The sequence below is a fragment of the Acomys minous genome (assembly GCF_964271855.1).
Source record: "Acomys minous genome assembly, chromosome: 18".
In the NCBI taxonomy this organism is placed as follows: domain Eukaryota; kingdom Metazoa; phylum Chordata; class Mammalia; order Rodentia; family Muridae; genus Acomys; species Acomys minous.
This window is the reverse complement of record NC_140501.1, coordinates 40,506,611-40,534,519: the sequence shown is the minus strand read 5'-3', so window position 1 is coordinate 40,534,519 and position 27,909 is coordinate 40,506,611. Positions and strand designations below refer to the sequence as shown.

Sequence of the window (27,909 nt, the reverse complement as noted above, 5' to 3'; positions counted from 1 at the left end):
TGTGTGTGTGTGTGTGTGTGTGTGTGTGTATGTATGTGTGTGTGTGTGTATAGCAGTCCTCACTGTCCTGGAACTTGCTCTGTAGACCAGGATGGCCTCGAATTTAGAGATCTGCCTGCCTCTGCCTCCCAAGTGCTGGGATTGAAGGCATGTGCCACCACTACCTGGTATATCTCAGTATTTGTTAAATGCTTTTCTTTGCCCAAACTTTATAGCACTGTAATTGCTTTGTTATCACTTATACTATATGCATGTACTTTTGGTATATAGTATTGGTATGTCAGGTATGGTATTTGGTATAGTAAATGAAAAGGTAAATGTTGGTATAGTAGAGAAAATACATCATAGCAGAGTTCATGGAAATCGTCCTGTAATAGTAGAAAAACTAAATAAAAACCAAACTTACCTTTTCTGTATTACAATACAAAGATTTCAAAATAGTGAACAAAGGTGGACACCCTTTGCTGAAGTTTGATCTTAAGAATCTGTCCATGAGTTCTCGAAATTTTTTACCTAGAGACAAAAACAAACTTTGAGTGATTGAACCAATTTTTAAATAACTAAACAGAAAATTCTCCTTCAGAACAATTATTCTGCAACCAGATTTTAAACCCCAAAACTCAGTACATAAAAAGCACAAAGGCAATGTTTCAATTGGCATTTCCCCTAATTTCCACTCAGAGTATCTTCAAAGAATACTTCAGAGACAGGTAAATAAATGAGTGTGCAGGCTGGACATGGTGGCACAAGTCTTTAATCCCGCATTCAGGAGGCAGAGGCAGGTGGATCTTTGTGAGTTAGAGACCAGCCTGGTCTACAAAGTGAATCCAGAACAGCCAAGGCAACACAGAGAAACCCTGTCTCGAAAAACCAAAAAGAAAGAAAGAAAGAAAGAAATGAGTGTGCAGTTTCATATCTTCCTAATCTCTCCCTGAAGACAAATGATAGGGTGTTTGCCACATATACTGTGACAGGCACTACATTCAAGTAGCCAAATCAGCTCTTTAAACACTAAAGTGGTATCAGCGAGTCAGCATTTGCTCATTCCACAATCATGTGTCAAGTACCCTGTTGCAGGGTAGTTGATCCCACTGTGATTGCTGAGACTGTAGACTCTGAAAATCTGTCTTTTGTTTGAAGTGGTTGAGCCCAAACACACACCTTTAATCCAAGAGCTTTCTGTACATAGGATTTAATGAATTCAACCTTAGGTCAAGAGGCAGAGCAAGAAACCAACTGACAGGGATTAAAGAATATAAGGGACTTTGAGTTGAAGGGTATTTAAGACAGCTTGTAGAAGCAGAAGGAGCTTTTAGCTCTTTAGCTCCTTGGCCTTTGGGGTTTTTTGGTCTTTTCCACCTGGGCTGTCAGTTGAGCTAGTAAACCGTTTGAGCCTTTTCCATCCTGACATGAGCGGAGTAGGAAGGTCAGCTAGATGCTTTCTCTGACTCTCTGAGCTAACAGAGTTTCACCCCAGAATCTGGCCCTTGAGTATTGGTAAAATAGAACATTTGGGATTCAACAGTACCCTATTCCACCCCCAGCATTATTTCAGGTACTAGTGATATAGCAGTGATTATAATAAAAATTAAAAAATATTTACCAACAGCGAACATCTTCTAGAGAATAACACTAAAAAAATGTTACACACTAGACTGAACTGAGGCACTTAGCTATGAAGTATGTAATAAACACATTATTTTTAACATCAAACAAGTAATTATTCTATTATTGCTACATCTAACAAAATTTTCTAGTATCTCTGATTCTTTTTTGTTATTGCTGTTGTTGTTCTTTTTTGAATTCTAGAGCTGTTTTGCTGTTCCTCCTGCATGGCCCCGACAAAGTTTTTCTTTCTCTTCTAGAGTTTCTATCTATCTATCTAATCTGTATATATATTAATCTTATAAGAGTGATCAATTATGAATTTTACTATGTAAGAATGTCATGCTTTAATATAAAGTTTAATATTGGCTTTAAATATTTTAAGCTACATGATCTTAAAAGGGCAACTATAATGTATATGGGTTCTTGGAAATAACTTGTTTTTCATGTTTGTTTCTCACCCATAATACATGATCATGTGACGGTACTGAGAACCATGTTTTTCTTACTATACTCATTGTAATCATTCATTTAAAGAAAACAGAATGTAACCACATAGCGAATTTTGTACTGCTTGAAAGATCTTGCTGTGATACATAAGCTGTGAGAGAAATAAGGTTGTTGGAACATGGTCTTTGGAGTTTATCCATCCACCAAGATGTATATATGTATGTATGTACCTGAATATGTAAAAGTAAGAGACACTTTGAAGAAGCAGCTTGTTGAAACCTACCTGCTGAAGTCTGTCTTATTCATCATCAAGTGTAAGCATGCATGTGTGTGGTTTTTTTTTTCTCTCCTTTCTCTTTCTTTCTTTTTTAGACACTTGGCCTCATCAATGGAAATGCCACTAGGAACCATCAGCCCTAGCCCCTAGTTGCCACCATCAGTGGAAGCCATTGCCAGTAACAATCAGTTCTGGTTGCCCTCAGAGAAAGTCTGCAAGGTCACCAGCCAGTCGTTGGATCTACGCCCTGCCTCAGTTATGCCAGGTGATGTTGAAGCTGGACTTCGATAAAACTTAAAACATGAGTGGAGCCAGATGGTGGTGGCGCACACCTTTAATCCCAGCACGCGGGAGGCAGAGGCAGCTGGATCCCTGCAAGTTCGAGGTCAGCCTGGTCTACAAAGTGAGTCCAGGACAGCCAAGGCTATACAGAGAAACCCTGTCTCAAAAAAAATCAGGAGGAAAAAAAAAAGCATGGTACCCATTAATTTCAAAGGTACTATCAGCCTTACAAAAGATTTCTTTGTATTACCTGGGACAAGATTCAGCGGTAATCTTCTCGGTGAAATAGCTCTGGGGTACTGCTTACTGATTTCTTCATAAATCTGAAGCCTCTCGTCTAAAGAGCCTAATATCAGCAAAAATGTAGAGATTATAGTATCATAATTTTATTTAAAAACAGTAATAAACTTTAAAACAATAATCACATTATTGATATCAAAGCTATTTTCAATTTTGAAAACAATTACATTTGAAACTGTGGTGGTAAAAATACTATAGTCAGGAAATTATCCTCTGTGCGAGCATGCATGTGTGTGTAGGCCGGGTATCATTTGTTGGTTTGTTTTTTTAGACAGGCAGGTAGTCCTCGCTGGCCAAGCCCTCCTTATGTAGACCAGTTTGGTTACTGAACTCACAGATCCACCTGCCTCTGCCTCCCAAGTGCTAGGATTAAAGGCGTGAGCCACATCTAAAAACCATCCTATGAAACCAAATCTCCAGGAGAAATCCAGCAGTCTTTTCCTCATGACAGAGTTTACAGCCAACTCAAACGACATCAAGTCATACAGAGGTGCTGTATTTCTTTTCTATTCCTTAGCTCTCAAACAATGAAAAAGGAAAATCATTTTATAACATATTGCTTAGAATATACCTTATATAAAGCCTCTTAATGGGGCCTCACCCTGAAAGTCTACAATACCTATTAAGCTTAAGTAACAGTTTTAGGATTGTGGTTATAAATGTTTTAAGTTTTAAAATGCACTATATTTCTCAATTTTTTTGACACTTGAAATCTTCAATGAAGCTCCACAAGAAACAAAACAAACAAAACTCATTAGAAGAGGTTCTTTAGGGCCAGAGAGACAGCTCTGCCATTAGGAGTACTTGCTTCTCTTGCAAAGTACCTGAGTTTAGTTCCCAGCACCCACATACATGGTGGGGCTTACAACTGTCTGTAATTCCAATCCAGATGACCAAACACCCTCTCCGGCCTCTGTGAGTACCAGATACACACCTAACACCAACATAATATGCAGACATTCATACACATAAAATATAAATCAATCTAAAATAAATAGATTCTTTCAAGAGGCAATTATTTCTCTCATATAATAGGAATAGTAAATCACATCCAAGAACCATATTAACTTTTAGTACCATAAAAAAAATTCTGAGCCGAGTGTGGTGGCGCATGCCTTTAATCCCAGCACTTGGGAGGCAGAGGCAAGTAGATCACTGTGAGTTTGAGGCCAGTCTGGTCTACAAAGTAAGTTCAGGACAGCCAAGGCTAACAGAGAGAACATGTCTCAAAAAAACCAAAAAATAAAATAAAATAAAAAATTTGAAAAATGAGAATGACATACTCTATCCAGAATAGTATAATGTATACAGACCCTACTATGCATAAGCAATCAGGCTATTTAGGGTAATATTTTAAGGAAAACGTAAACAAAACTAATTAAACCATAAGGTTTTAAGTGTATTCTAATTCAGATCATAGAGTGTAATTTTAAGGATAAGCTGCAGTGCCAGGCACGGTGGCACATTATTTTAATCCCAGCACTAGGGAAGCAGAAGCAGATGAGCATCTCTGATTTCAAGGCTAGCTTTGGTCTATAAAGGAATTCCAGTACAGCCAGGGCCATACAAATATTGTTTATAAATAAATAAATATCCTCGGTAATAACTTCACTGTAAGTGAGCTATTTGTATCAAATTATAAAAAAAAATTGTAGTTCAAGAGGAAATGCTGGATTTTTTGTGTAGACTCCTGCCTTCCTCCTATACTAAGCTTTGGAGTGTCGATATGGATGGATTTTTAAAATGGGGATCTATGAAAAAAATTTTTTTCACATTCTGTTAACAACTTGGAGACTTCATAGAGCATTAAGGACCTTTACCTAAAATATACAATGAAGTCTACTGAGTATATTTAATATATGTATCTTAGCTGGTGAGATGGCTCAGAGGTCAAAAGCACTGTCTACTCTTCCAGAGGTCCTGAGTTAATTCCCAGAAACCACATGGTGACTCACAGCCATCTATAATGTGATCTAATGCCCCTTTCTAACCTGCAGGGACCCATGTAGATAGAGCATTCATATACATAAAAATAAATATATATTAAAAACGATATCTCTGCACTGCATTCCAGATAAAAACAAGTCTTATACATGTAGCCAAATCAGTATTAAGATAAAATTACTTTTTAAAGATTTATTTATTTATTTTATGCACACCATAAGAGGGAAAATCAGATTCCATTACAGATGAGCCACCATATGGTTGCTGGGAACTGAACTCAGGACCTCTGGAAGAATAGCCAGTACTGTTAACCGCTGAGCCCTCTCTCCAGCCCAAGACTGTATTCTTTTAGGGCCCTACTTGAAGACAAAAGTTGGAGCTCCAGAAGTTACCATAGGGGGAAAACATCTCAAGGAATCTAAAGAGATGGGTAGTATAAGAGGTTTTAAAATCATTATTTTATACTATCAAGTGCCTTAAAATATGGTAGAGTTATTTTACTAAAACATTTAAGGACTTTATTGCTATGTCAGTGTGGTGATTAACCTTCACTGTCACCTTGAATGAATCTGGAACCACCTAAAACAGTCCTCTGGGTCTCACAATCTCTCAAGTGTCCAATGAGGTTACACAGAGGAGGCAAGATCCATGGAGAATATGAGTAGCACCATCCCAGGCATTGCAATCCAAGAGTAGAATGAGGAAAAGGAGAAGCAAACTGAGCAGTGTTGTGAAAGTTTTGATCTATATGTATACGTGTTTTTGTTTTAATCCCAGGTGTGGGATATGGCGGCTGCTCCAGTCTGTCCTGAGAGGGTATGTGATGTTTGTCAGCTGTGAACTACCACGTGTGGAGGTGTGGTCTTTTGTCAGTGGGGATAGAAGCCAGACCCAAAGAGAGACTGGCAGCTCCAAGAAAAGAGGAAGGCTGCTGGTGCTCCCCCCACACCCCTCCCACTGCTCCTGGCTGCTGTTGATGCAGTTGGACGTCAAGAAGCTGGAGATACCCTGAATGGAGGATTGGACTTGCCCCAGGAACCTGACCACCCTGAACAGCAAGAAGCAGCTAAGGAATAGTACACCCCCTCTCCCCACTAACCTTCTTTCTCTCCTACCTGGTGTTGAGGTGTTGGAAGGGATTGGGGTAGAGTAGGGAGAAAGAGTTAAAGAACTCAAAATAAAAAGAGTTGTTCAAAAGTGCGCCAACAGAGCACCCACTAAGTCACCTCTGCTGCTGTCACTAGCTACCTCACTGTCCTACAGCTGTGCCTACAGGAAGCCAAAATAAACCTTCCTTCCCTTGTTTCCGTCAAGTGATTAACATAGTTAATAACTTGTCATTTAAAGCAAAAGTCATAGTTATTTTACATTTCAAACCTGAATACATGTAGCTTTTGCCTTGTTTTTCCAAAGAATATTTAGTCAATATTTTAATTTTAATCAATATCCCAGAAAGAAGTATTTAAGAAAATAAGAGAATGCTGTAACTATTTTAGACATACTTTCTGTAAGTAAATATTTTAAGTTGGGCCTGGTGGTGTGTGCCTATAACCCAGCACTGAGGACAGGAGAACAAAGAGTTCAAGGTCAATCTCAGCTAGATACCAAATTCAAAGCTAGCCTAAGTTCTAAGACCTTGTCTCAATAAAAAAAATTACAATAATATACGTGTACATGTGTGTGTGGAAGCGCGCGCGTATGTGTGTGATTTTAGGAATAACTGCTCCTGACAACACTTAATTCTGAAAATGTTACAGAAAATTTGGAACAACAATCTCTAGAGTCCTGGTAATTGTCACAGCTATCTAATTGCAAGATACATATTTTCACTCTACAAATTGACTTGGCTTGAAAGGTAACCATATTACCTCAGTGAGTATTCTTTCCCTTAATTATCATACGTAAAGGTTGAGGATAATAGACCTGTAGTGAGGTTATAATATTAAGTAACTATGCCATTTTCCAGACAGGAAATAGTCATTTTCCTCGTCATCTCTGTAGTTAGCTTTTCTGTGGTTTGTTTCTGCATGTTCATATGTTTCATAAGTGCAGGTCTGTGCATGGCACGGAAGCCAGAAGCAACTGGTGTTGAGTCCTCACCTTCTACCATGTCTGAGAAAGGTCTACTGTTCACAGCTGCGTACACCAGGCTACCTGGCGCTCAAGCTTCCAGAGACAGCAGATGCACGTTACCAGGTCTAGATTTATATGAGTTCTGGAAATCTGAATTCGGGCCCTCACACTTCCTCAGCAAGCACTGTACACACTGAGGCCTCTTCCCAGGTCTGTAGGGTCTTAATATGCAGCTCAAGCTGGCCTTCAACTCATCAGTCTCCTACCTCAGCTGCCTGGGATTACAGACATGCACCAGTAGTTAGTCTTGCTGCTAAGATTTTAATCATAACCCTCACTCACTGGCACGTTCAGAGTCTACTTCTTCAGAACGCTAACCATACTGAAGAAGACCAACTGAGACATCCAGACTCATAGGACGAACTATTGGATTTCTAGACTTTCTATCTGAAGACAACCATGGTTGAACTAGCTGGACCACAGCCTGAAAGGCACTCTAATAGATTCCATTTACACATATACATATTCATTCGATCAGTTCTGTTCCTCTAGAGACCCTGAGTAATACAGTTAATATGCATTTAATATATATTAACAGCATTGTTATTTAAGTATAAACATTTTAGATCATTTTTATGCCGACATGTAGTCTATAACTTCACTACATGGAAAAACAACTGTTAATGCTAAAATTATCTATTCTCCAAGATTACTATAGCTTTCATTTTAAAAGCTAGTTAAGGAAGCATAAAAAATCATTACATACGGAGTTGCAATGCCTTTTCCAAGCCTTCATAATAACACCAATTTTCTGTATTCCGATCAATCAAGTCTTTGAATACTTCACTGGCTTCTTTTAATCTTCCCAATTTCAATAGCATTTCTCCTAAAATTAAGTTTAAAGACATATTCATCAGCCAAGGCTACACAGAGAAACCCTGTCTTGAAAAACAAAACAAAAACCAACCAACCAAACAAGACACATTCAATTTTGCTTAAACATTTCTGGCCCAAGAGACTTCTCTAAGCATTATTAAGTGAACAGATATTTTATAAAAATCCCAATTCTATGTGCTTCCCTTAGGGTATTTTATATACAATTTATGTAACTAAACACGGATTAATTTATAGTTTGTCTTAAGAAATTAACAATTTTCATTTTGGGCTCCCTCTCATTGCCTAAATATACAGGCAGATATTAACTTCTTAGTTAAAAACAGAAGTACCTTTTCATTACACGTATTTTTAAAAAGGATTTATTATTATGTATGCAGTGCACCTGCAAGCCAGTAGAGGCCATCAGACCACATTATAGATGGTTGTGAGCCACTATGTGGTTGCTGGGAATTGAACTCAGGACCTTTGGAAGAACAATCAGTGCTCTTAACCTCTGAGCGAACTCTCCAGCCCCATTATACATATTTTTATAGCCTCCTGGAGATAACCGATGCCAAACAGTAAAATCCAACTGGCAAATCATCTAAGTGGAAATTGCCAATGTTCTTACTGTAAGATTTAAATGTGTCAGCCAGGCGGTGGTGGTGCACGCCTTTAATCCCAGGACTGAGGAGGCAAGGCAGGTGGATCTCTGTGAGTTTGAGTGCCGCCTGGTCTACAAAGTCCAGGACAGGTAGGGCTACACAGCGAAACCCTGTCTCAAAAAAATAAAGCAAAACAAAAAAAGATTTCAATGTGTCCTCCTTGATCAGTTCCTGTATTAAGTGACTGTCCATTCTCTTGGTTTCTTTTCTAGGTCATCAAAGTTGTGTAAGTTAACTCAGCACAATTCTATAACTAAACATTATTTCACAGCAAGAAAGCCACATTCACAAGTGAGTTGTTTTTAAGGTTCAAACCTTTTTACTAAGCCACAAAAAGTGCAGGTCAGTCTGGAAAATAAGGCTCTCAGACACAATAGGAAGTACACATAAACTAAGGTAAAAGAGGTTTTTCTTCTTTCTTTTTTGGTTTTTCGAGACAGGATTTTTCTGTGTAGCCTTGGCTGTCCTAGACTCAGTTTGTAGACCAGGCTGGCCTCGAACTCACAGGGATCCACCTGCCTCTGCTTCCCAGAGTGCTGGGATTAAAGGGATACGCCACTGCTCCTGGCAAAGAGGTTTTTCTTAAATGGACATACCACACATTCCTATGTCCGATAGTTCCCATTCCCCAAGGAACGAATTTCAAACAAACAAGGCAAGATTTCAAAATAAAATTAAACTAGGTGTAATTACATCACAAATACCAACTTTGTGAACTCAAACAAGTAGTTAGCCCCAACACATAACTGCCAACAGAGAGACAATAAACATGCCCTAACTCTTGCACAACTGTACCCTGGCCAATCTAACCACTGCCCTGCTTATCCTAGACATAAGAGCATATTTTCACTGTCATAAACATCTCTTAACCGGCTACCATCATAAAGCAAATATTGTCAGGAGGCACAGAACAAGTAAGTGCATATGCGTATCAATTAAGTAAAAATCGATGAACTCCTACAATCTTTAAAGGGATCTTACTAAGCTAATGATGATTGGCGAATGACATAAATGACTAAATATCAAATGGGTCTACAAAGTTCACTAGAAAAATAACACCATAGCCCATGCCCACCTCTACAAGCCAAATTGAGAACTTCCCAAATCCTTGCTACCAACACTGAATTACTGTAGTAATGCAGCTATTTACAAGTTTGTTTTTTGTTTTTGTTTTTTAAATGAAATTGATGTCACCATATCATACTTACTTTGTAATAACTGTATTCTTTCTTAATGCTTTAAGACAAAGAAAACCATCTGCCTGAGCATATTAAGATTTAATCACAGCAGCAGTTCCTCACTTCCCTATGTCATCAAAAGGATGTTACAGAGACTAAATTAATAATAGTTTAGTAGCCAAGTACTTAGACAGCTACCAAACATACACCATTGTTTTAGGACTAAATTTAAAGGGCCGTTAAAAAAATAATCTAGTCAACTTACCCTTAATTTCTTCCACCAAGAGTTTATCACATATCAGCTTCTCATATGTTTCTATATGTTCCAAAGATTCCTGAAATAAATTTGCCTCTCTCATCACTTGATTCTGATACAGTAACAGTTCACTATATTCGTAAGATATTTTGTTAGGAGGAACCTGAAAGAAAACAACCAAATCATCTTATTTGAACTATATAAATGTTACAGATCATTGAATTTTTACTCAGGATTCATTTACATACAAGCAGTTAAAAATTAGTTAGCAAATGATTAATTCCATCTTTGAAATAAAATAGGTATATATGGCCAAGTGAAGAGGAACAGATCTTATATCCAGATATAAAAATAGGTGGCATTCTAAGTAATCTGACAAGCATTTTTAAAGAAAAAAAACAGAACCAATAAGGGAATTTAACAAAGTTTTATACAAAGTTTCTTTAAGAAACACTGTGAAGCAGGGCATGGTGGAGCACACCTAACAATGTCAGCAAGATCAGCCTCAGCCACAGAACAAGGAGCTGGCTACTTGCACCCCTGACTCATGAAAATAGAGGAGAGAAGACAATACTGTCAAGTTCAATGTTTCTGTCATCCCAGGGCCCAGGCTACAGGAAGTACCAGGTCAGGCAGAGTTATAGAACATAAATGTCTCCAAACAAAACATACATGGTGACAGACACAACTGTAACCCCAATGCTCAAAGAAGCAGAAGCAAGAAAATTTAGAGTTCAAGGCCAGCCTCAGAGAAAAAGAGGGAGGGAAAAGTTCCCTCGGACATTTCTTTCTAAATCATGTGACAAGGTCTAAGGCGAACCCATGGGTCATTCACTCTTTTCCTGGCTTTCAGACTACACAAGAGAATAGGAAGAGCTAAGGCAATGTTGTAAAATCTCTTGTTGAGTGTTGTAGGCATGGTCCGACACATCCATAGAGAAAAATCAACAAAACTGCAAGTTGGTTCTTGATCAGAGCAACAAAATCACTAACTTAACCTACAATGACCAAGGGGAAAAATAGAGACTAGTATTAAAACCAGAAATTAAAGAGACACTACCGAAAGATAAAAAAGATTACAAGATAATACCAGAAAAAATTAAGTGAGAAAAAATTAAGATAAAATGAACTAAATAAAAAGCTTTTATAAAAAACTGACTGAAGATACCCAAAAGAAAAAAAAAATCCGAATAGCGATGGGCAATAAATTCGCAACAAACTTCCCACAAAGACCAGGACTAGATGGCAGCACAAGTGCATTCTACCAACTGTTTACAGAATTAGTACCAATCCTTTACAGTCTTTCAAAACAGACCAGGAAGAAACACTTCAAAATTATACTCTGAGGCCAGTATTACCCTGATACCAAAAGCAGGCACAGGCTTAAGTAAAACAAACAAAAGAGCCCTACAGACCAATACCCCTTGTCCAGGGTTGATGCTTAAGGGGTCTTTTCTTGGTGGTGATTTTGTTTTGTTTTGAGAAAGGGTCTCACTATGTAGACCAGGTTAGTCTTGAACTCAAGAGATCTGCCTGCCTCTGCCTTGCTGGAATTAAAGATATGTGCCATCATACCCTGAGGTGCTTTGTCAATTTAATAATCTAGAATCATCTGGGAAGAGTGTCAATGAGGGTCCATCTATCAGATTAGCCCGTGGGCCTGTCTGTAGGAGGGCATCTCAACTGATGTGAGAGGCTCATCTTTCCCTGGGCTTGAGGTCCTACACTGTGAAGAGTGAAGGAATCAAGCCAGAGACACAAACGCATGCATTCATTCTCTTGCCTCTTGCCAAAATGTGACTAGCTACTCAAGTTCCTGCTGCCTTGACTTCCCTGATGGGACTAACCTGGGATTGTAAGCTAAAATAAACCCTTTCTCCCGTAAGTTACTTTTTGTTAGGGTGTTGTACCACAGCAACAGGAAAGGAAAAGAAGACATCTAGTACCCTAAGCCTCACTCATATCCAGGAAGACACAATTGGGCCAGGGAGATAGCTAAGTGGGTAGGGTTCCCAGGAAACATGTGACAGAAGGAGAGAACCAACTCCTCCAAGTTGTCCTCTAACCTCTATGTTCACAAACAGAGAAATAAATACATAATTATTTAAAAAGAAGAAAAAAATTACTAGAGGTTAACAAAGCCTTTCACTCCCAGATGTAAAAACCAATAAATAATCAGCACAAATTATCAGCAACAATACAGAGAAACAAAATTCATCTAACAGTGCTGATGGACACTTAAATTAGTAAAGCTACTTCAAAGTGATAATACCAGATCCAGGACACACAGCCTCAGAGCTGTCACATTTGTGTAATTCCAGTTTTAGATTTACACTGAAGATAAACACAAATGCAGCCAATAAAGCAGCAAACAAGGATATTTATAATAACACTGTTTGGGTTTTGGTTTTTCAAGACAGGGTTTCTCTGTCTAGCCCTGGCTGCCTTAGACTCACTCTGTAGACCAGGCTGGCCTTGAATTCATAGCGATCCACCTGCCTCTGCCTCCCGAGTCCTGGGATTAAAGGCATGTGCCACCATGCCCGGCTTAAAAACAAACTATTGCTTACTTATACAACAAAAACCAGTAATTTAAAATGGCTACATTATCCTTGTATTAACATGAAGCTGGGTGCGGTGGCGCACACCTTTAATTCCAGCACTCAGGAGGCAGAGACAGGTGGATCTCTGTGAGTTTGAGACCAGTCTGGTCTACAAAGAAAGTTACAGGACAGCCAGGGCTATTACACTGAGAAACCCTGTCTCGAAAAACAAAGCCAAACCAACCAACCAAACAAACAAAAACCATGAGTAGATCTCCAAAATTATGACTAAAAAAACCTAATAGGTTGGGGAGATGGCTTAGGGAGTAAAATCACTTGCTATGTAAGTTGACAATCTGCGTTTAGAACACTGGAACCTACATTAAAAACGGGAAGTGACAGAACTGTATGCAGCTGCAATGCCAACACAATTATAAGGAAACGTGTGGCACAGACAGAACTGTTCAGCAAGCCACCTAATCTGAAACACACAGCACAGCAGAAACAAAAGGTCCCCACCTTACAGCAAGAACTGACTCCTGAGGGTTTTCCTCTGACTACACACACGCACTCATGCACACACACATACACACACACACACGTTTATATACACTCACATAAAATGAAAAACTATCAAACGTGGAACAGTGATACACACCTATAACCCAGAAAGCCAAACCTAGAGGAGTGTGATTTCAAGGCCAGCCTGGCTACACTACGAGACCCTGCCTTAACAACAAGCAAACAAAAACTCTCTCATAAATTCTTTTTTTTTTTTTTTTTTTTTGGTTTTTCGAGACAGGGTTTCTCTGTGTAGCCTTGACTGTCCTGGACTCACTTTGTAGACCAGGTTGGCCTCGAACTCACAGCAATCCGCCTGCCTCTGCCTCCCGAGTGCTGGGATTAAAGGCGTGCGCCACCATGCCCGGCCAATAAATTCTTAAGCATATGAACAAGTCTGAATTTGTTATAGATTATGCATGACATAAATATGGAAAGGAATTCTCTGCACCAATTTCAGAATAGTGGTTATCTCTGGAAAGGTACAGGAGAGAACTTCAGTAAAATCTTAACAATTATAGCAAATGTTAACATATTTAAGTACTCTAACATGTAAGTATTCTAACATGTAAGTATTCTAAATACACTAATATAAAACAAAAATACATAAATCTTTTTCATATCCCCAACTACATCAAGTAATATATATCATAGAACAATTCCCAATTCCCAATTTTTTTTTCATTTCTTTTCTAGTTCTAAGGATTGACCCAGGCCTCAGCACCTACAGCACAACCTGCGAGACAAGCATTTGACCTGAGCTCCATTACAGCTATCATATTTTCTTTCTTTATCCATCTGCCAATACTGCCCATAAGACTTAAATATTAGTTTATTTTATCCTGGGAATTCTACATTTTAACTTTTTCTAACCATTTTGAAATATTTTTCAAAGAAAAATTTAAAGCTAAAAGTCAACTATTTTAGTCTGCAATAGTAGAAGAAAATGTTAAAGTTCTTACTTGCTGCGTTTGTCTAAATTCTTCTAATAGTTTTAGTGCCATATCATAATCTTTCAGCAAATGGTAAGCAATGGCATATCCAATCCAGGAAGCACGCTGTGTCGGACGCAACTGAAGAAGTTGGTATCTTGTCTCCTTGAAAAGAAAATTATTTTCTCTTTTTAAGTTCTTTATTTATCTACCATGTTTGCATTTCATCTGACTCTTAATAATCTTTAATACCATAATTAACTTAATCAAGAAGTATCAGTTTCAAAATATGAAAAAATGTTTTACATTTCTCATCTAAATTAAGGCTCTGTGCCTTGTAGTCCTTGCTATGAGGCTGTCATCTGATAAAACACTTTATAAAATCAGTAGAGCCTTTTATTATCCTAGATTTTAAAAAATATTATATGAGGCCGGGTGTGGTAGCACACGCCTTTATTCCCAGCACTCAGGAGGCAGAGGCCAGCCTGCCTGGTGTACAAAGTGACTCCAGGACAGCCACGGCTACACAGAGAAACCCTGTCTCGAAACAAAACAAAATAAAAAAAAAATCATTTATTTACATTATTATAAGTGGTCTCAAATATAGGGTGGGCACAGGGAAAACAGTCAAACACTATGGGGACTCTTCCAGTGGAAACGCCCATTGCCAGTATGAAACTGCTGAATTTCTATAGTATTAGGAACAAAATACCAGAAATTCTTCCATAGATGCCCTAGCAGAAAATTCAGCCTCTCCACAGAGACCCTACCTCCCAAGAGTCACTCACTCTTTCTCCATGTTTCAGCAAGTTCCACTGCTTAGAGAAACAGGGGTGTCACAGGGAGTGCAAACTATATGGGAGTCTAGAAAATGTCTAACTTGTTGACTCTACTCCATGGTTGCAAGCGGTGCCAACGGGAGGCATCCTTTTCAGGTCATCTCAGCTATGTCTGGTCCCTTTTCATACAGCATCAAGTAGCATCACTTTATCTTTCACTCTTGCTTCTCTGTCACTCACTCCTTCATTAAAGTCTGGGGCAAATGCAATACCGATGTAGGCTAACTGTCTAATAGCTTATCTTCTTGGCTGCAGAATTTTCTAGCTTCAATGATCTCCCCCAATTTTAGGGACCCACTTGCACACTCACACTCCTCTAATCCATTAACTAACCCAGATATCCAATTCAGATGATCTCACCCTCTAGCTACTGCTCCTCAGCTGCCTGGTAAAGTAACATCTCTACCTTTGTTCTTCGACATCACCAGTGTGTTGAACAGTCTTATGTCACCTTGACACAAGCTAAAGCCATCTGAGAGGAGGGAACCACAATTAAGAAAATACCTCCGTAAGACCAGGCTGTAGCAAGCCTATAAGGACACCTTGTTAATTAATAATTGATTGGGGAGGGCTCAGTCAATTGTGAATGGGGCCATCCCTGGGCAGGTAGTTCTGAGTTCTATAAGAAAGCAGGCTGAGCAAGCCATGAGGAGCAAGCCAGCAAGCAACACCCCTCCATGGTGTCTGCATCAGCTCCTGCCTCCAGGTTCCTATCCTGACTTCCTTCTGTGATGAATAGTGATTTGGAAGTGTAAGCCAAATAAACCCTTTCCTCCCCAAATAGCTTTGGTCAAGATGTTTCATTAGAGTAATCAAAACCCTAACTAAGAAAACCATTATTTCTATTTCCACATTTGCTTTGTTTTCACGACTTGCTCTCCAATGTCATAATCTATCTCATAATCCAGTTTAACAGTCATAGTGTCTCACTCCTAAAGATAACTCATTTTTTTAGCTTTTTAAATTTTTATAATGTACCAGGACTTGCCTGTATGTATATATGTATATGCCACAGATATACCTGCGGAGGTCAGGAGAGAGCACTAGATGCCCTGGATCTACAGTTCTAGCCAGTTGTAAAACACCATGTGTATGCTGGAAACCAAGCCAGGGTCCTCTGCAAACACAAGTGTTCTTAACCACTGAGCCATCTCTCCAGTCGCAAGAAAACTATTCCCATCACACCCAAGCACTGCTGAAGACAACAAACATACTTCATAAAGTCCAGCAAAGCTCTTGAACCCAGTGAAATATGGGTTTACATATGACAAAAGAGGCAAAGAGTTCACAGCTCACAGTTAATAGCTCCTTCACATTAGAAACTGAAGGAGCCAGACATGGAGGCACACCCTTTAATATGTTAATTCCAGCACTCAGACAACAGAACCAGACAGGTATCTGTGAGTCTGAAACTAGCCTGGTCTGCGTTGAGTTCCAGGATAGCCATGGTGTCATAGTAAAACAAAACAAAACAAAAGCAGCACAGGGAACTCTCTTCCAGACGGACTGGCTTTAAGACACTGAAGAGGCAGTCATGTAGGGATGCCCAGCAGAGAACTGCAGGTGCAGCAAGTGTGGACTGTTCAAAGATTTCTTTATTGGGCTGGGGTGATACCCAGTGGCTACAGGCACACATTGCTTTTGCATAAGACCCGAGAGTTCAGTTCCCAGGACCCACAATGGGCAACTCACACCTGCCTGTAATGTTAGCTGACTAGAACCCACTGCCCTCTTTTAGCCTCCCTAGGCACCTGTACACATATGCACACACAATAGACACAGTACTATGCACATAACTAAAGGGAAAATGGATCTTAAAAAAAAAAAACCTACCCTTCTTCATGACAATCCTTTCCACATTAATTTTTATTGACTAACCTATATTTTTTAAAAAAACTAATCTTTAGATTTCAATAAAAGCTGAATGTCAAATCTCTATGAATGTCAAATCTATATAGAGTATAGCAAAAATATTAAAGCCCAAAAGATATTAGTATAGCCAAAGATAATCAATTTCTAAAACCTGTGTGTGTGTAACACATGAGGGAGTGTATAGGTGCCACCGTATACATGTGGAAGTCAGAAGACAACTTTCAGAAATCTGCTCTCTCCTTCCACAGTGTGAGTCCCAGGCATGGAACACAGGCTGTCAAGCTAGGTGGCAGTGTCTTTACCCACTGAGCTACCTCAATTTATCCTTACTTAGTGCTCAAATATGAAATCCTGAAACTGTTGTTCAAGTGGCTTTACTCTTCTACTACAGATCCTAATGGATCAAATGGACACTATCTCGCCTTCGGTTTAATTCAATCTGAATTCACATGCTTTTAAGTTTAATCTTTATGCCAACTGTGGTGGCATATACCTTCAATCTCATCCTCAAAAAAAAATTAACCTTTGTATTTTAAAGAAAGTACATTTAAGAGTACTTACTCGATAACCTTCGAGGTCTCTCATCTGAATCTGCAACAGAGAGAGATCCCTCAAGATCTGCAAGTTATCTTTATCTAATTTGAGGGCATTTCGGTAGCACTTAATAGCGTCATCGTACTTCTTATCAGAACGCTGCAAGAGTCCATATACATGCCAACCTATCAAGTTAAGGAAACAGACATTCACAGACACTACAATGCACTATGAAATAACTTCAACAGCACTTTATCTGGAATTTATTTCAGAATGACCTGAGGTCACAGGGAAAGGACAGCGAGAAAAATGCAAAGATGAAACCAGCCAAGCCTTGACTGTTAAAGCTGGACGATAGGGGAACAGTGATTCAACATCCAATTTCTTCCATTTTGGACATGCTTGAAATTTTCCATAATATTTTAAGTAACTTTGAGAAAATTCTTGGCAAAAATTAGTAACATTTTTCTCCATCGTATTCCCTTGTGTTTTTTTAGCCAAACAATCTCAAAATTCGCTTATATAAAAATTGTAATTAATTATCTTCTAAATTAAGTTTATATTCATCCAATTAATTCTAAGTAATATAGCTACCATTTAATCACTAGTGATATTAAAAAACACAGATTAAGTTTTATTCTCTTAGCTTATTTTAGGGGGAAAAATGCCAAAACCCAAAAGCTACCATACTTACACAGCATCTCTCGTCACTGTAAGGTAAGCACTGGGATAAGAAAATAGTCACTTAGTTTTTAAGAGACAACTAAGTTAAATATGTGACAATATAGACAGTATACATGTTGAATACTAGCCATCTGCTAAGTGAATTAAATGTCATACATACAAGAGCACAGCGTGAAAAAAAACAAACATGACCGTGGGAAATGAAAATGCTTCAACAATCCTTTTAAAGTTTTTTAAAAATCAGTTTGCATATTGAAATACTAGCCAATGGAAAAGAAAATTATAAAGATTCAGTAAAGCAAATGCTAAGTCTCTTAACAGAAATCAAGCTAAAGGACCCGTTTTTCCTGACACAAAATAAAACCTAGTTTTCGTTTGCTAGTTCTACAGTACCAGGGAGCACCATCAGGGCGCCTTGCTCACACTAGACAAGCACCCTACCATTGAGCTTTCAAGCAGCCAAACTGTTTTAAAATAGTGGTTTTGTTGCTGTTGTTTTAAAAGACAGGGTTTCTGTGTAGCCCTGGCCTAGCTGTCCTAGAACTCTCTTTGTAGACCAGGCTGGTCTCAAACTCACAGCAATCCACCTGCCTTTGCCTCCTATGTGCTGGGATAAAAGGCATGCACCATCATGCCCAGCTTAAAATAGGTTTCTTTCTTTCCTTTTTCTTTAAAAAAAAAATTTATTTATTATGTATACAATGTTGTATTTGCACATACAACTGCACACCAGAAAAGGGCACCAGATCTCTTTATAGATGGTTATGAGCCACTATATGGTTGCTGGGAATTAAACTCAGGACCTCTGCAAGAGCAGTCAGTGCTCTTAACCTCTGAGCCATCTCTCCAGCCTGGTTTCTTTCTTTTATTCAAAATTTTCTCTAAAACTTACAAAAGGAGACTCAAGAGACACAAGTATTTACGTATATTAAATAACTAAAAATCATTATCTGAAATAGAGAAGTATCAATTCATGGATATTTAAGGGAAGGGCTGGTGTCTTTCTCACCATGAAGATTTTCTTTAAAGGATTAAATTGCTAATTACTGATGACAAATAATGAATAGGCAGATACACAGACTTCATTAAAATTCCTAAGAGTTCAATGTTTCACAAAAAAGTTATAAAATTTGAATTAGAAAAGACAAGTAAATGAAAACACAAGTGAACCACCCTAACTACTGCAAAAGGATACAGACATGACTCCTGACGTCACTGCGAAGTCCTTTTCGAACAAATTCATACGCTTCTTCTCTTTTTCCTAAACAGCTCAACGTTAATCCTTTCATAGCCAAAGTCTCTGAAAAATAATTTTAACCTCTGTTTACAAATGAAAGATTCAAGTTAATGCCGGGCATCCCAGCACTCAGGAGGCAGGGGCAGGCTGATCTCTGAGTTCGAGGCCAGCCTGGTCTACAGAGTGAGTCCGGGACAGCCAAGGATACACAGAGAAACCCTGTCTTGAAAAACCAGGGGAAAAAATCAAGTTATTCTCCTAGCACTATGTCAGTACCCGAGATCTAACGTACTATTGCCCCAGCACTTCTATCTTCATCACAAAGGTACAAAAGTAAAGCCATACTTATATATTTGCTTGAAGCATCTCCACTGAAACCAATTTTAACCTATCATATCTAACTTATACCTCACGAAAAGAGTGACTACCGCTGGGCATGGTGACGCACGCCCTTAATCCCAGCACTCGGGAGGCAGAGGCAGGCTGATGAATCACTGTGAGTCTGAGGGCAGCCTGGTCTACAGAGCAAGTCCTCCAAGACAGCCAAGGCTACACAGTGAAACCTTGTCTCAAAAAGCAAAAAGAAAAGAAAAAGAAAAAGAAAAAAAAGAGTGACTACCAAAATAAAGATATACATTGTAATCATTATTACCATATTCAATATTGAACAGACTTTCTTTAACTGAAGTCCTATTCTAAAATGCCTTAGACTGAAATAGGTTTTACCCTTTAGATGACTCTACATAATGGGATTTATATTATCCTCTGAAGAAAAATTAAGAAAGCAGGTACCTGAGTCCTCCTTAATTAAATTCACTACAGTAGACCTGCATTTCCTCAAGGCCAGTGTGTGTGTGTGTGTGTGTGTGTGTGTGTGTGTGTGTGTGTGTGTGTGTGTGTAGGTGTTTAAGTGTGTGAGTGAGAGTGAGCCCATGTCAGACACACATGTGAAAGTCAGAGGACACCTGAGGGCCCCCTTGAGACCAATTCTAACCAACTACAGTCTAATTTTGTTGTTGTTTTTGGTTTTTCAAGACAGGGTTTCTCCGTGTAGCCCTGGTTGTCCTAGAATTGATTCTGTAGACCAGGCTGCCTCTTCCTGCCTCCTGAGTCATGCACCACCACCACCCAGCTCATAATATAATTTATACTTCACAAAAAGAGCGACTCTACCTAATTAAAGACAGATATAACCATCACCATATTCAATACTGGCAGAGCTTAGTTTGTCAACAAACTTTTTTGTTTGTTTGTTTTGTTTTTTGAGACAGGGTTTCTCTGTGTGGCACTAGCTGTCCTAGACTCACTCTGTGGAGCAGGCTGGCCTTGAACTCACAGAGATCTGCCTGCACCTGCCTCCCAAGTGCTGGGATTAAAGGCGTGCACCACCATGCCTGGCTTCAACAAACTTATTTTGCATTTGGAGAGCAGAACATTGGACTACAGATGAGCAACCCAAGACAATGTTAGGAAGTTAATGAAAGATGAAGATGATTTACAACAAAGTATTTCTCTGAAAAACACTAAGTCCTTCCACAGAGGACTTAAGAGAGTAGCAGTGATTTTTAAAATGATCTCTGTAGACTATATAGCTTTCAGAACTCAATGGTCCAATTGCCCACTCCCATAACTGAACATTTTTCATTTTCTAAAACTTCATAAAATGAGAACTTGTACTTCTCTCAAAAGATCATCTAATTTTAGAAAGGTGAGCAATATCATCATAATTTCTAATTAAATGATCTTAAAAGTTGTCCAAGTCTAGTGTTCTGACAGGCCTTAATTAGCTATGTTATGCTATGGACCAAAGAAACAATGTCTACCAGTAAAATGATGAAAAAACATTAATGTAGACTTTATTAGGAACGATTTAAAAAAAAACACCTTAACAACCTAATGGTGGATTGATGGTAACATATTTATATAAAAAGATGAGGCAAATAAGGGCCAGCTAGATGGCTCAGTGAGTAGACAGTTGCCACCAAGCCTGACAACCTGAGTTCAATCCATGGGACCCATAAGGTAGAAGAAAACCAATTCTCAGAATTATCCTTTGACCTCCACACATGCACTGTGGAATGGATGCAACCAGTACATACACTCACACATGATAAACACATTTTTTAAAAAGGGAAATACATAAAAACAACACGAAAGAATAAAATGCATGTGACTTTATCTTCATACTGTTCTATACTATAAATAACAACCTACTTTTATACATAAGAAACTAAAATAATAAATTTAAGTCTAGTCAAAGTGACAGATGAAATCTAACCTATAAAACTGAGCATCGCTATCGCAAAAATCCCAAATCCTAATTGCTCTGAGATCTGAAACTAAGATGTCAGGTTTTTTGAACTGATATGTTCAACTGGTAATCTAAACAATTGATCAGAAAAGCTCTGATATCTGAAGCACTCAGAAGGGGGATATTAAAATGCACATTACCTCATCCAATTGTCCCTCAGCAGGTTAATTTCCTCATCTAAAAGACACCACATACTGAGGGCTGGAGAGATGGCTCAGTAGTTAAGAGCACTGCCTGTCCTTCCAAAGGACCCAGGTTCAATTCCAGCACCCATATGGCATCTCACAACTGTCTATAACTCCAACATCTGACACCCTCACACCAATGCACATAAACTAAAAAATTAAATAAGATATTAAAAGATACCACATATACTGAAGCATGAAACTAGATCACTTGAAACATAACAAAAAGTGAGAAGCATTTATGCATTAAATAGAGACACAGTCTCAGACTCTGAGAAGTGTTCTTTACTGTCAAAAGTCCTGCTTGGCTTTAGAATTATAGTCCCCCCAAAGCAACACTGCAGCAGATCAGACAGTACCTCCATGTTCAGCAAATTTCGGGTTTGCAAGAATCATCTTGCAAAACTTGAGGGCATTTTTGTACTGCTTCTGTTCATAACATTTCTAAAAAGAAACAGCAGCAAAAGTTATTTTATAAAATGGATATGAAGCCATTTTCATTATATCAAATAAACTGTAAATTCAAAATCCAAACTCTAAAATATGATGGCATGCTCCTCTGTTTATATTAATTACAGCATTAAGTACACTTGACAAACAGTATTTTTACCATTATAGGAAATAAAGATATAAATGAAGAATAAACTCAATAAATGCAGAATCATCAACCAAGATTAGCACAGAATGAAGAATTTTAAAGCTATATAACTGGGACTTAGTATCCACTGATCAATTTTTCACAATCTGACCCCTCCAGTCATTTCCAACTGCCTCTGGAAACCTCTATTCAATTTTTCTGTATCAACTTTTTTGGTTACACATGAGCCCTAAGTCCTTGAAGTATTTGTCTTTCTATGTCTGGCTTACTTCATTTAACATGATGTCTAATATCATCCATGTTGCTGAAAATACTGTATTTTCATTATTTTCTATAGCTGATTACTATTTCATTGTATTGCCCATTGTTTTATTGATTTATCAGTTGAAGGACATTTAGACTGTTTCCATTTATTAGCTATCATGGTGTTGAATAGTGCTGCCATGAACACTACAGATGTCTCTTCAACTTAGTGATTTCAGTTCCTTTGTATGTATTCCCAGCAGTGGGCTAGGAGGATCATATGGAAATTCTTTGGGTACTCTGTTTTAATTTGATTTGTTTGTTTTTTGGAAAACTCCAAACTGTTTTTGGTTTGGTTTTTTTGAGACAGGGTCTCTCTGTTTAACATCTCTGGAAGTCCCGGACTCTTTGTAGAGCAGGCTGGCTTCGAACTCACAAAGAGTCACCTGCCTCTGCTTCCTGAGTGCTGGGATTAAAGACCATGCCCTGCTGGTTGGTTGGTTGGTTTTTAAGTGTGTGTGCTTGAGCTCCTGTGTACAGATCAGAAGACAAGTTATAGAGCTGGGCCTCTCCTTCCACCTTTCTGTAGGCTCCAGGCATTGAACTCTAAGCTTGAACGGCAAGCACTTCACCCGCTGAGCCATCTCACTGTTCTGCCATATTGTTTTCTGTGCTGGCAGTACTGACTTGTTACCAAAAGCAAAGAGGAAGGGTCCCAATTTTCTCCACAGCCTTATCAGCACGTCTCTTTTGTCTTTTTAGATCTTATTTGGTTCTAATAAGAATTTCTTTAAAGTGGTGCTATTATCTCAGTTTACTAATGTGGACAGTGAAGCTCTGAACACACATATAAACTTAACTTTGTTGCAAACTATGGTCCAGCTGCAAAGACCATCACTCATCTAGCACAAAAAGCATCTTTACTCCCAGAACATACGCGCCAGCGTCCTCAGTACTTTCCCATCAGGTGTCTTGTTCAGACTAGGTGTCTTATGCCTCAATATTCAAGCTTTCCCCCCCTTTAGGGCCTCTATACTGTTTGTCTTTCAACTAAAACATTCTTCCTCCAATCATCCCTTGGCTGTTCCTTATGATCTAAGTCACACATCACCTACCTGACCATGCTGTGTAACTCTGCCAGCCTCCTACCCTCTGCATACCCACAGTATCAGTGCTATCGCTCTCTTGTCTCTGACATTCTTACTTATTCACTTATTTATTTGCCGTCTTCACCACCATCTTGTGAGCTCTGGGAGAATGAAATCTTGTCTAGGCTTAGAGGTGTTCAATAAAACTATCCTCCTAAACTCAAAGCAAAATAGCACCAAGGGCATGGCTAACTACTGCAGCAGAGATTGGATGTGGAGGTGATAATTTAAAGCCTTCATTAAAATATATTTAAATTGAATTTTCTTGATTGGCTTCGGGAAGAGAACTGAGTGGTTAGAAGACAAAAGTAACAGGGGGGAAAATTGAGCCATATGAATAAATTAAATAGCCCGGTAGCCAGCCAGGCCTGGTGGCTCAATCCCTACAATCAATCAGCCCCAGTCCTTAGAAAGTTGAGTTCAAGGCTAGCCTTGATTACACAGCCCACTGTGGGCTACAGTGAAACTCTGAAACTCAAATCTCAAAGTAAACAAAACAGAGCCAGTGAAATGGCCCAGCTGGTAAGGATGCCTGGCCCCAAGCCTGACTACCTGAGTTTGATCCTGAGAACTCACACAGAAGGAGACCACCGCCTCCTCTGATCTCTGCACGAACACCATGGCATGCACACATGCACACAAATAAATATAATCAACAATTTTGAAAGGTCCAACTTTGACTATGAGGTTCACCAGACAAACAACAAAGACAGACCATGGGACAGAAGCAGAGGAAACTACCGAGGAAGAGTCCCCAGTGTTCTTTCAATAATACTGACCTGCTACAGTAACAAAAGGAATGAACACGTCTGTCACTTATCTGCCAAGCAAGCTTCTCTATTAACTGTTAAAGCTCCATATCAAACTGAGATTTCAAATTTTCATTCCTAGGCTCAATGTGCTATTCAAAGCTGTAATCCCAGCACTCTCTAGCAAAAGCAGATGGAGTCCAGGGCTAACCTGAATTATGTAAGACCCTGTCTCAAAAGAAAAAAAAAAAAAGACCCTGTCTCAAACAAACAAACAAGACCAAAATTCCCCCAGTCTATGTATTATTGTTAACATTCTCAATACTAAACGTGAAGTTTCTATTGGCGTAAAGCAGAACTACTACTGTAAATTTCTGTCAGGTGATGGCAATGAACTACATCAGTGTTTTACTTACAGTAAAACTGACTAACCGCTAACCGACGCGCAGCCACGTGCTCTCAATGTAAACTCACCCTTAAATCTAAAAGTTTGTCCTGCAAGCACCACATTTTTAAAATTAAAGTTAGAAAATATAGCTATTAGGCAGGGGGTGGTGGCCCATGCCTGTAATCCCAGCACTTGGGAGGAAGAGATAGGCGGATCTCCAAGAGTTTGAGGCCAGCCTGGTCTACACAGAGTGAGCGTTTATAAAACTTAAGATTCCCAGGGCACACTGAGAAATACAAAGGCATGTCCCAACTCGCCTCCCTAAAAGGGTATAACCTGAAAAATGGTGAAGGTGCCAAGGTGACAGATACACTGGCACGCATCCCAAAGAAAACTTCTTGTCCAGGCATAGTGGCAAATGCCTTTTATTTCAGCACTCAGGAGGCAAAAACACTGGATCTCTCTAAATTCTAAGCTAGCTTTGTCTAACAAGCCTGTCCAAGCCAGTCAAGGCTACATAGTGAGCCTGTTTTAAGTAAAATTTAAAAAATAAATAAATAAAAATAAAACCAGACAAAGCAAACCTCTCTTAGCTTGGCATTGGTCTGGCATGACCAAGGCATTATGGAGGCTTGCTTCAAAGGCACATAAATGGTCTCAAAGCCTCTGCAGCTAATCACTCAGGTGAGTTAGAAGAAAGTTTTTCTGGCAAGTCAGCTCCAAAAGGGGGAGGCCAACCACACACAAGCAAACTCTCCGCGGAACAAAGGCACTGGCTCCCTAAGACCGCGGGAACTCTCCCGCACTGAGGCGGGGAGCTCAATTTCCCAGCACCCCCAAACAGCGGTCTCTCCCGTCTGACTAGATCTGGGGGTGCGCCGTGCCCCCGCCTGGACCAGAAGCAGCCTCGAGGGGGCGACTGGAAGAGCGAGCTGAGCCACCGGGGCCTCAGCGACTTTGCCAGGGAAGTTTCTGGAAAGCGGCCGCAGTGAGGACGGCCCAGCACGCTGCAGAGACTGGGAGGGAGCGCGCGCCGCGGGGGTTGGGGGTTGGGGAGGGTGCAGCCGGCGGAGAGCAGGGCTGAGGAAAAAAGCAAAGCGCGTTGAGCTCACCAGCACGCGCTTGAAGAGGGCGCTCTCCTTGGGCGGCAGCTGCACGCCGGGCATCTCGGCTGTAGGGAAGGCCTCCTGGCTGCACCAGCCGCTGCCCGGGCCGCGGGTTACCTCAGTGGGATGCCACGGGAAGTGGTACACAGCGCACTCCAGTGGGAGGCCTGGGAGGGAATCCCGCGCGCGCCAAGATGGCAGCCAGGGCCCCGCCCCTCCGCCGCACGCATGCGCAGACTCACGGCCCAGGGAAAGGCTGGCGTCCTCCCGCCCGCCAAGCTCCCCGGGTCGCAGCCGGGCTGTCACGACCTCGGCGCTGAACCAACTCACTCACGGTCCTTAACTAACGGACACTGTTCGTCGCACGCTGGTTGTTAGGCTTCAGCCCTAGATAATGCACATTTATTCCAAGCTAACTTTTATCCTTCTGGTTTTGTGCACTGGAAACTCTGCTTGGTACAATGCAGACTCTTGATCCAGAATCGTGTTTTCCTTTTCTCGCCGGATTTTAAAGGACTCTTAACAGAAGCCTTAACTTTTAGGTGCATATCAAAGTAGTGATCATGACTTTTGCGGGAACATGGGCAGATCTCGAAATGAAATGATGGAAGCATCTTTTTTTTTTTAATCGTCTATAAAAATGTGTTGCGCTATACCGCTAACTTATACTCACAGCACTTGAGAGGCAGAGGCAGGAGGATGGCCTTAAATTAGAGGCCACCATAGAGGACTCTACACCAGAGGAAGGGTAGGGAGGAAAAAGAAAATAATCTCAGCCGTGTAGGGCACCCAGCATTTTCAGTAAGGATAACGGGGTTTTACAGTCTACTGACCCTGCAGTCTGCTGCCTCTTGCTCCAGATAAGCCACCCAATAATGGAGAAGCAGAATATAACCCTAGAATGTTCCAGGACAATTTCTCAAAAACAAAACAAAACAAAACATACTAATAGCATGTGACTACGTACAGATAGACATCTGTGACAAGACAAGGACCATACACAAAATGTTGGTTTAGTATTAAAAGATGTATGGAAACATGCCATATATAAACATATACATTCTGAATCCTAATTTCTGCACATGCCTGTAACAATAGCTCTGAAAATCAAGGGCAAGAGGATTACAACTTCAAGGCTAGGCTAGGCTATGTATGAGAACCTGTCGGGGTTTTTTTGTTTGTTTGTTTGTTTGTTTGTTTGTTTTAAGAGACTAGGGAGGAGGCTACAGGAAATGGGAAATAGCTCAGCCTGTAAATCCGAGTTCACTCTCCAGAACCCATGTTATAAAAGCAACAGCAGCAGCTGCCCAGCAGAACTGAAGAGATGACTCAGCAGTCAAGGCTTCTGTTTCTTCCACAGGCCCAGAGGCAGGTTCCCAGCACTCGCCCACTACCTCTGTACCCAGAGAACCTAACACTCGCTTCTATCCTCCTCGGGCATCTGAACACACGCGCATACACACACACACACACACACACACACACACACACACACACACACACACACTCCTTAGTTGTTTAGGCTATGGTGGGGTAGGAATTCAAAACAAAATAAAAGTGTAGCTGGCTACTCCAAGCCCGAATTGTAGACCACATAAAAGATATAATGTATGCGCAATGAGAAGCCGCAAAGACCCAGCAGCTGTAATTTTATTACCGCCTTCCTGTTTTGTCTGGAACAAATCTTTCTCTCTTTCAACAGGAAATGGAGTTATAACATTATTGTGATCTGCTTTACAGCAGGGTTATATGAATTCAATGCTTAGTCTTCTTAAAGCCAACATTAGAAGAAAAATGCTACATAAATCAAAATTCAGCATTTCTCAGAAAGAAAGCCAAGTCCTATTGGGAGTATCTGGAATTTCCAGCTAAACGTTCCTTCCTGGCACTTCAAGCAGGCTGCACCTCCTTTAAAAATCCTGTATTAAATAAAACAATAGCAATAGTAACTACAAAGGCCTTCAAAGCTCCCAGCTCATGTTTTAATATATCATTTGTCCTGTGATTCTCTTTGTTATGCCTAGTAGTGCCAAAGAAGACCAAATAATTGAAAAGGGATGTTTTTCTCTACAC

At 39.8% G+C, this 27,909-nt stretch overlaps 1 protein-coding gene and 1 long non-coding RNA gene across 5 annotated transcripts in view; one reads left to right on the top strand and one right to left on the bottom strand.

Annotated features, from left to right (window-relative positions):
• Positions 1–7,440, top strand: part of LOC311589487 — a 54,554-nt gene extending 47,114 nt beyond the window's left edge. The window contains exons 3-4 of the long non-coding RNA XR_014776566.1: positions 2,428–2,597; positions 5,636–7,440. This is a non-coding gene — a long non-coding RNA (uncharacterized lncRNA). The remainder of the gene's footprint in view (positions 1–2,427; positions 2,598–5,635) is intronic.
• NAA16 (N-alpha-acetyltransferase 16, NatA auxiliary subunit) overlaps positions 1–26,112 on the bottom strand; it is a 50,376-nt gene extending 24,264 nt beyond the window's left edge. Inside the window, exons 1-9 of one of the 4 annotated variants that reach the window (XR_014776565.1) lie at positions 25,843–26,112; positions 21,964–22,048; positions 19,067–19,171; positions 17,215–17,372; positions 13,973–14,107; positions 9,916–10,069; positions 7,698–7,817; positions 2,865–2,960; positions 407–513 (exon numbers count right to left, since the gene is read on the bottom strand). Coding sequence is in view for 3 of the 4 variants with exons in the window: in XM_084767937.1 (XP_084624063.1) it covers positions 407–513; positions 2,865–2,960; positions 7,698–7,817; positions 9,916–10,069; positions 13,973–14,107; positions 17,215–17,372; positions 19,067–19,171; positions 21,964–22,048; positions 25,843–25,896 (1,014 nt within the window). In the remaining variant the exon portion in view is untranslated. The remainder of the gene's footprint in view (positions 1–406; positions 514–2,864; positions 2,961–7,697; positions 7,818–9,915; positions 10,070–13,972; positions 14,108–17,214; positions 17,373–19,066; positions 19,172–21,963; positions 22,049–25,842) is intronic. The other 3 variants (XM_084767937.1, XM_084767936.1, XM_084767938.1) reach the window with 3 other exon arrangements.
• Positions 26,113–27,909: the final 1,797 nt, after the last annotated feature.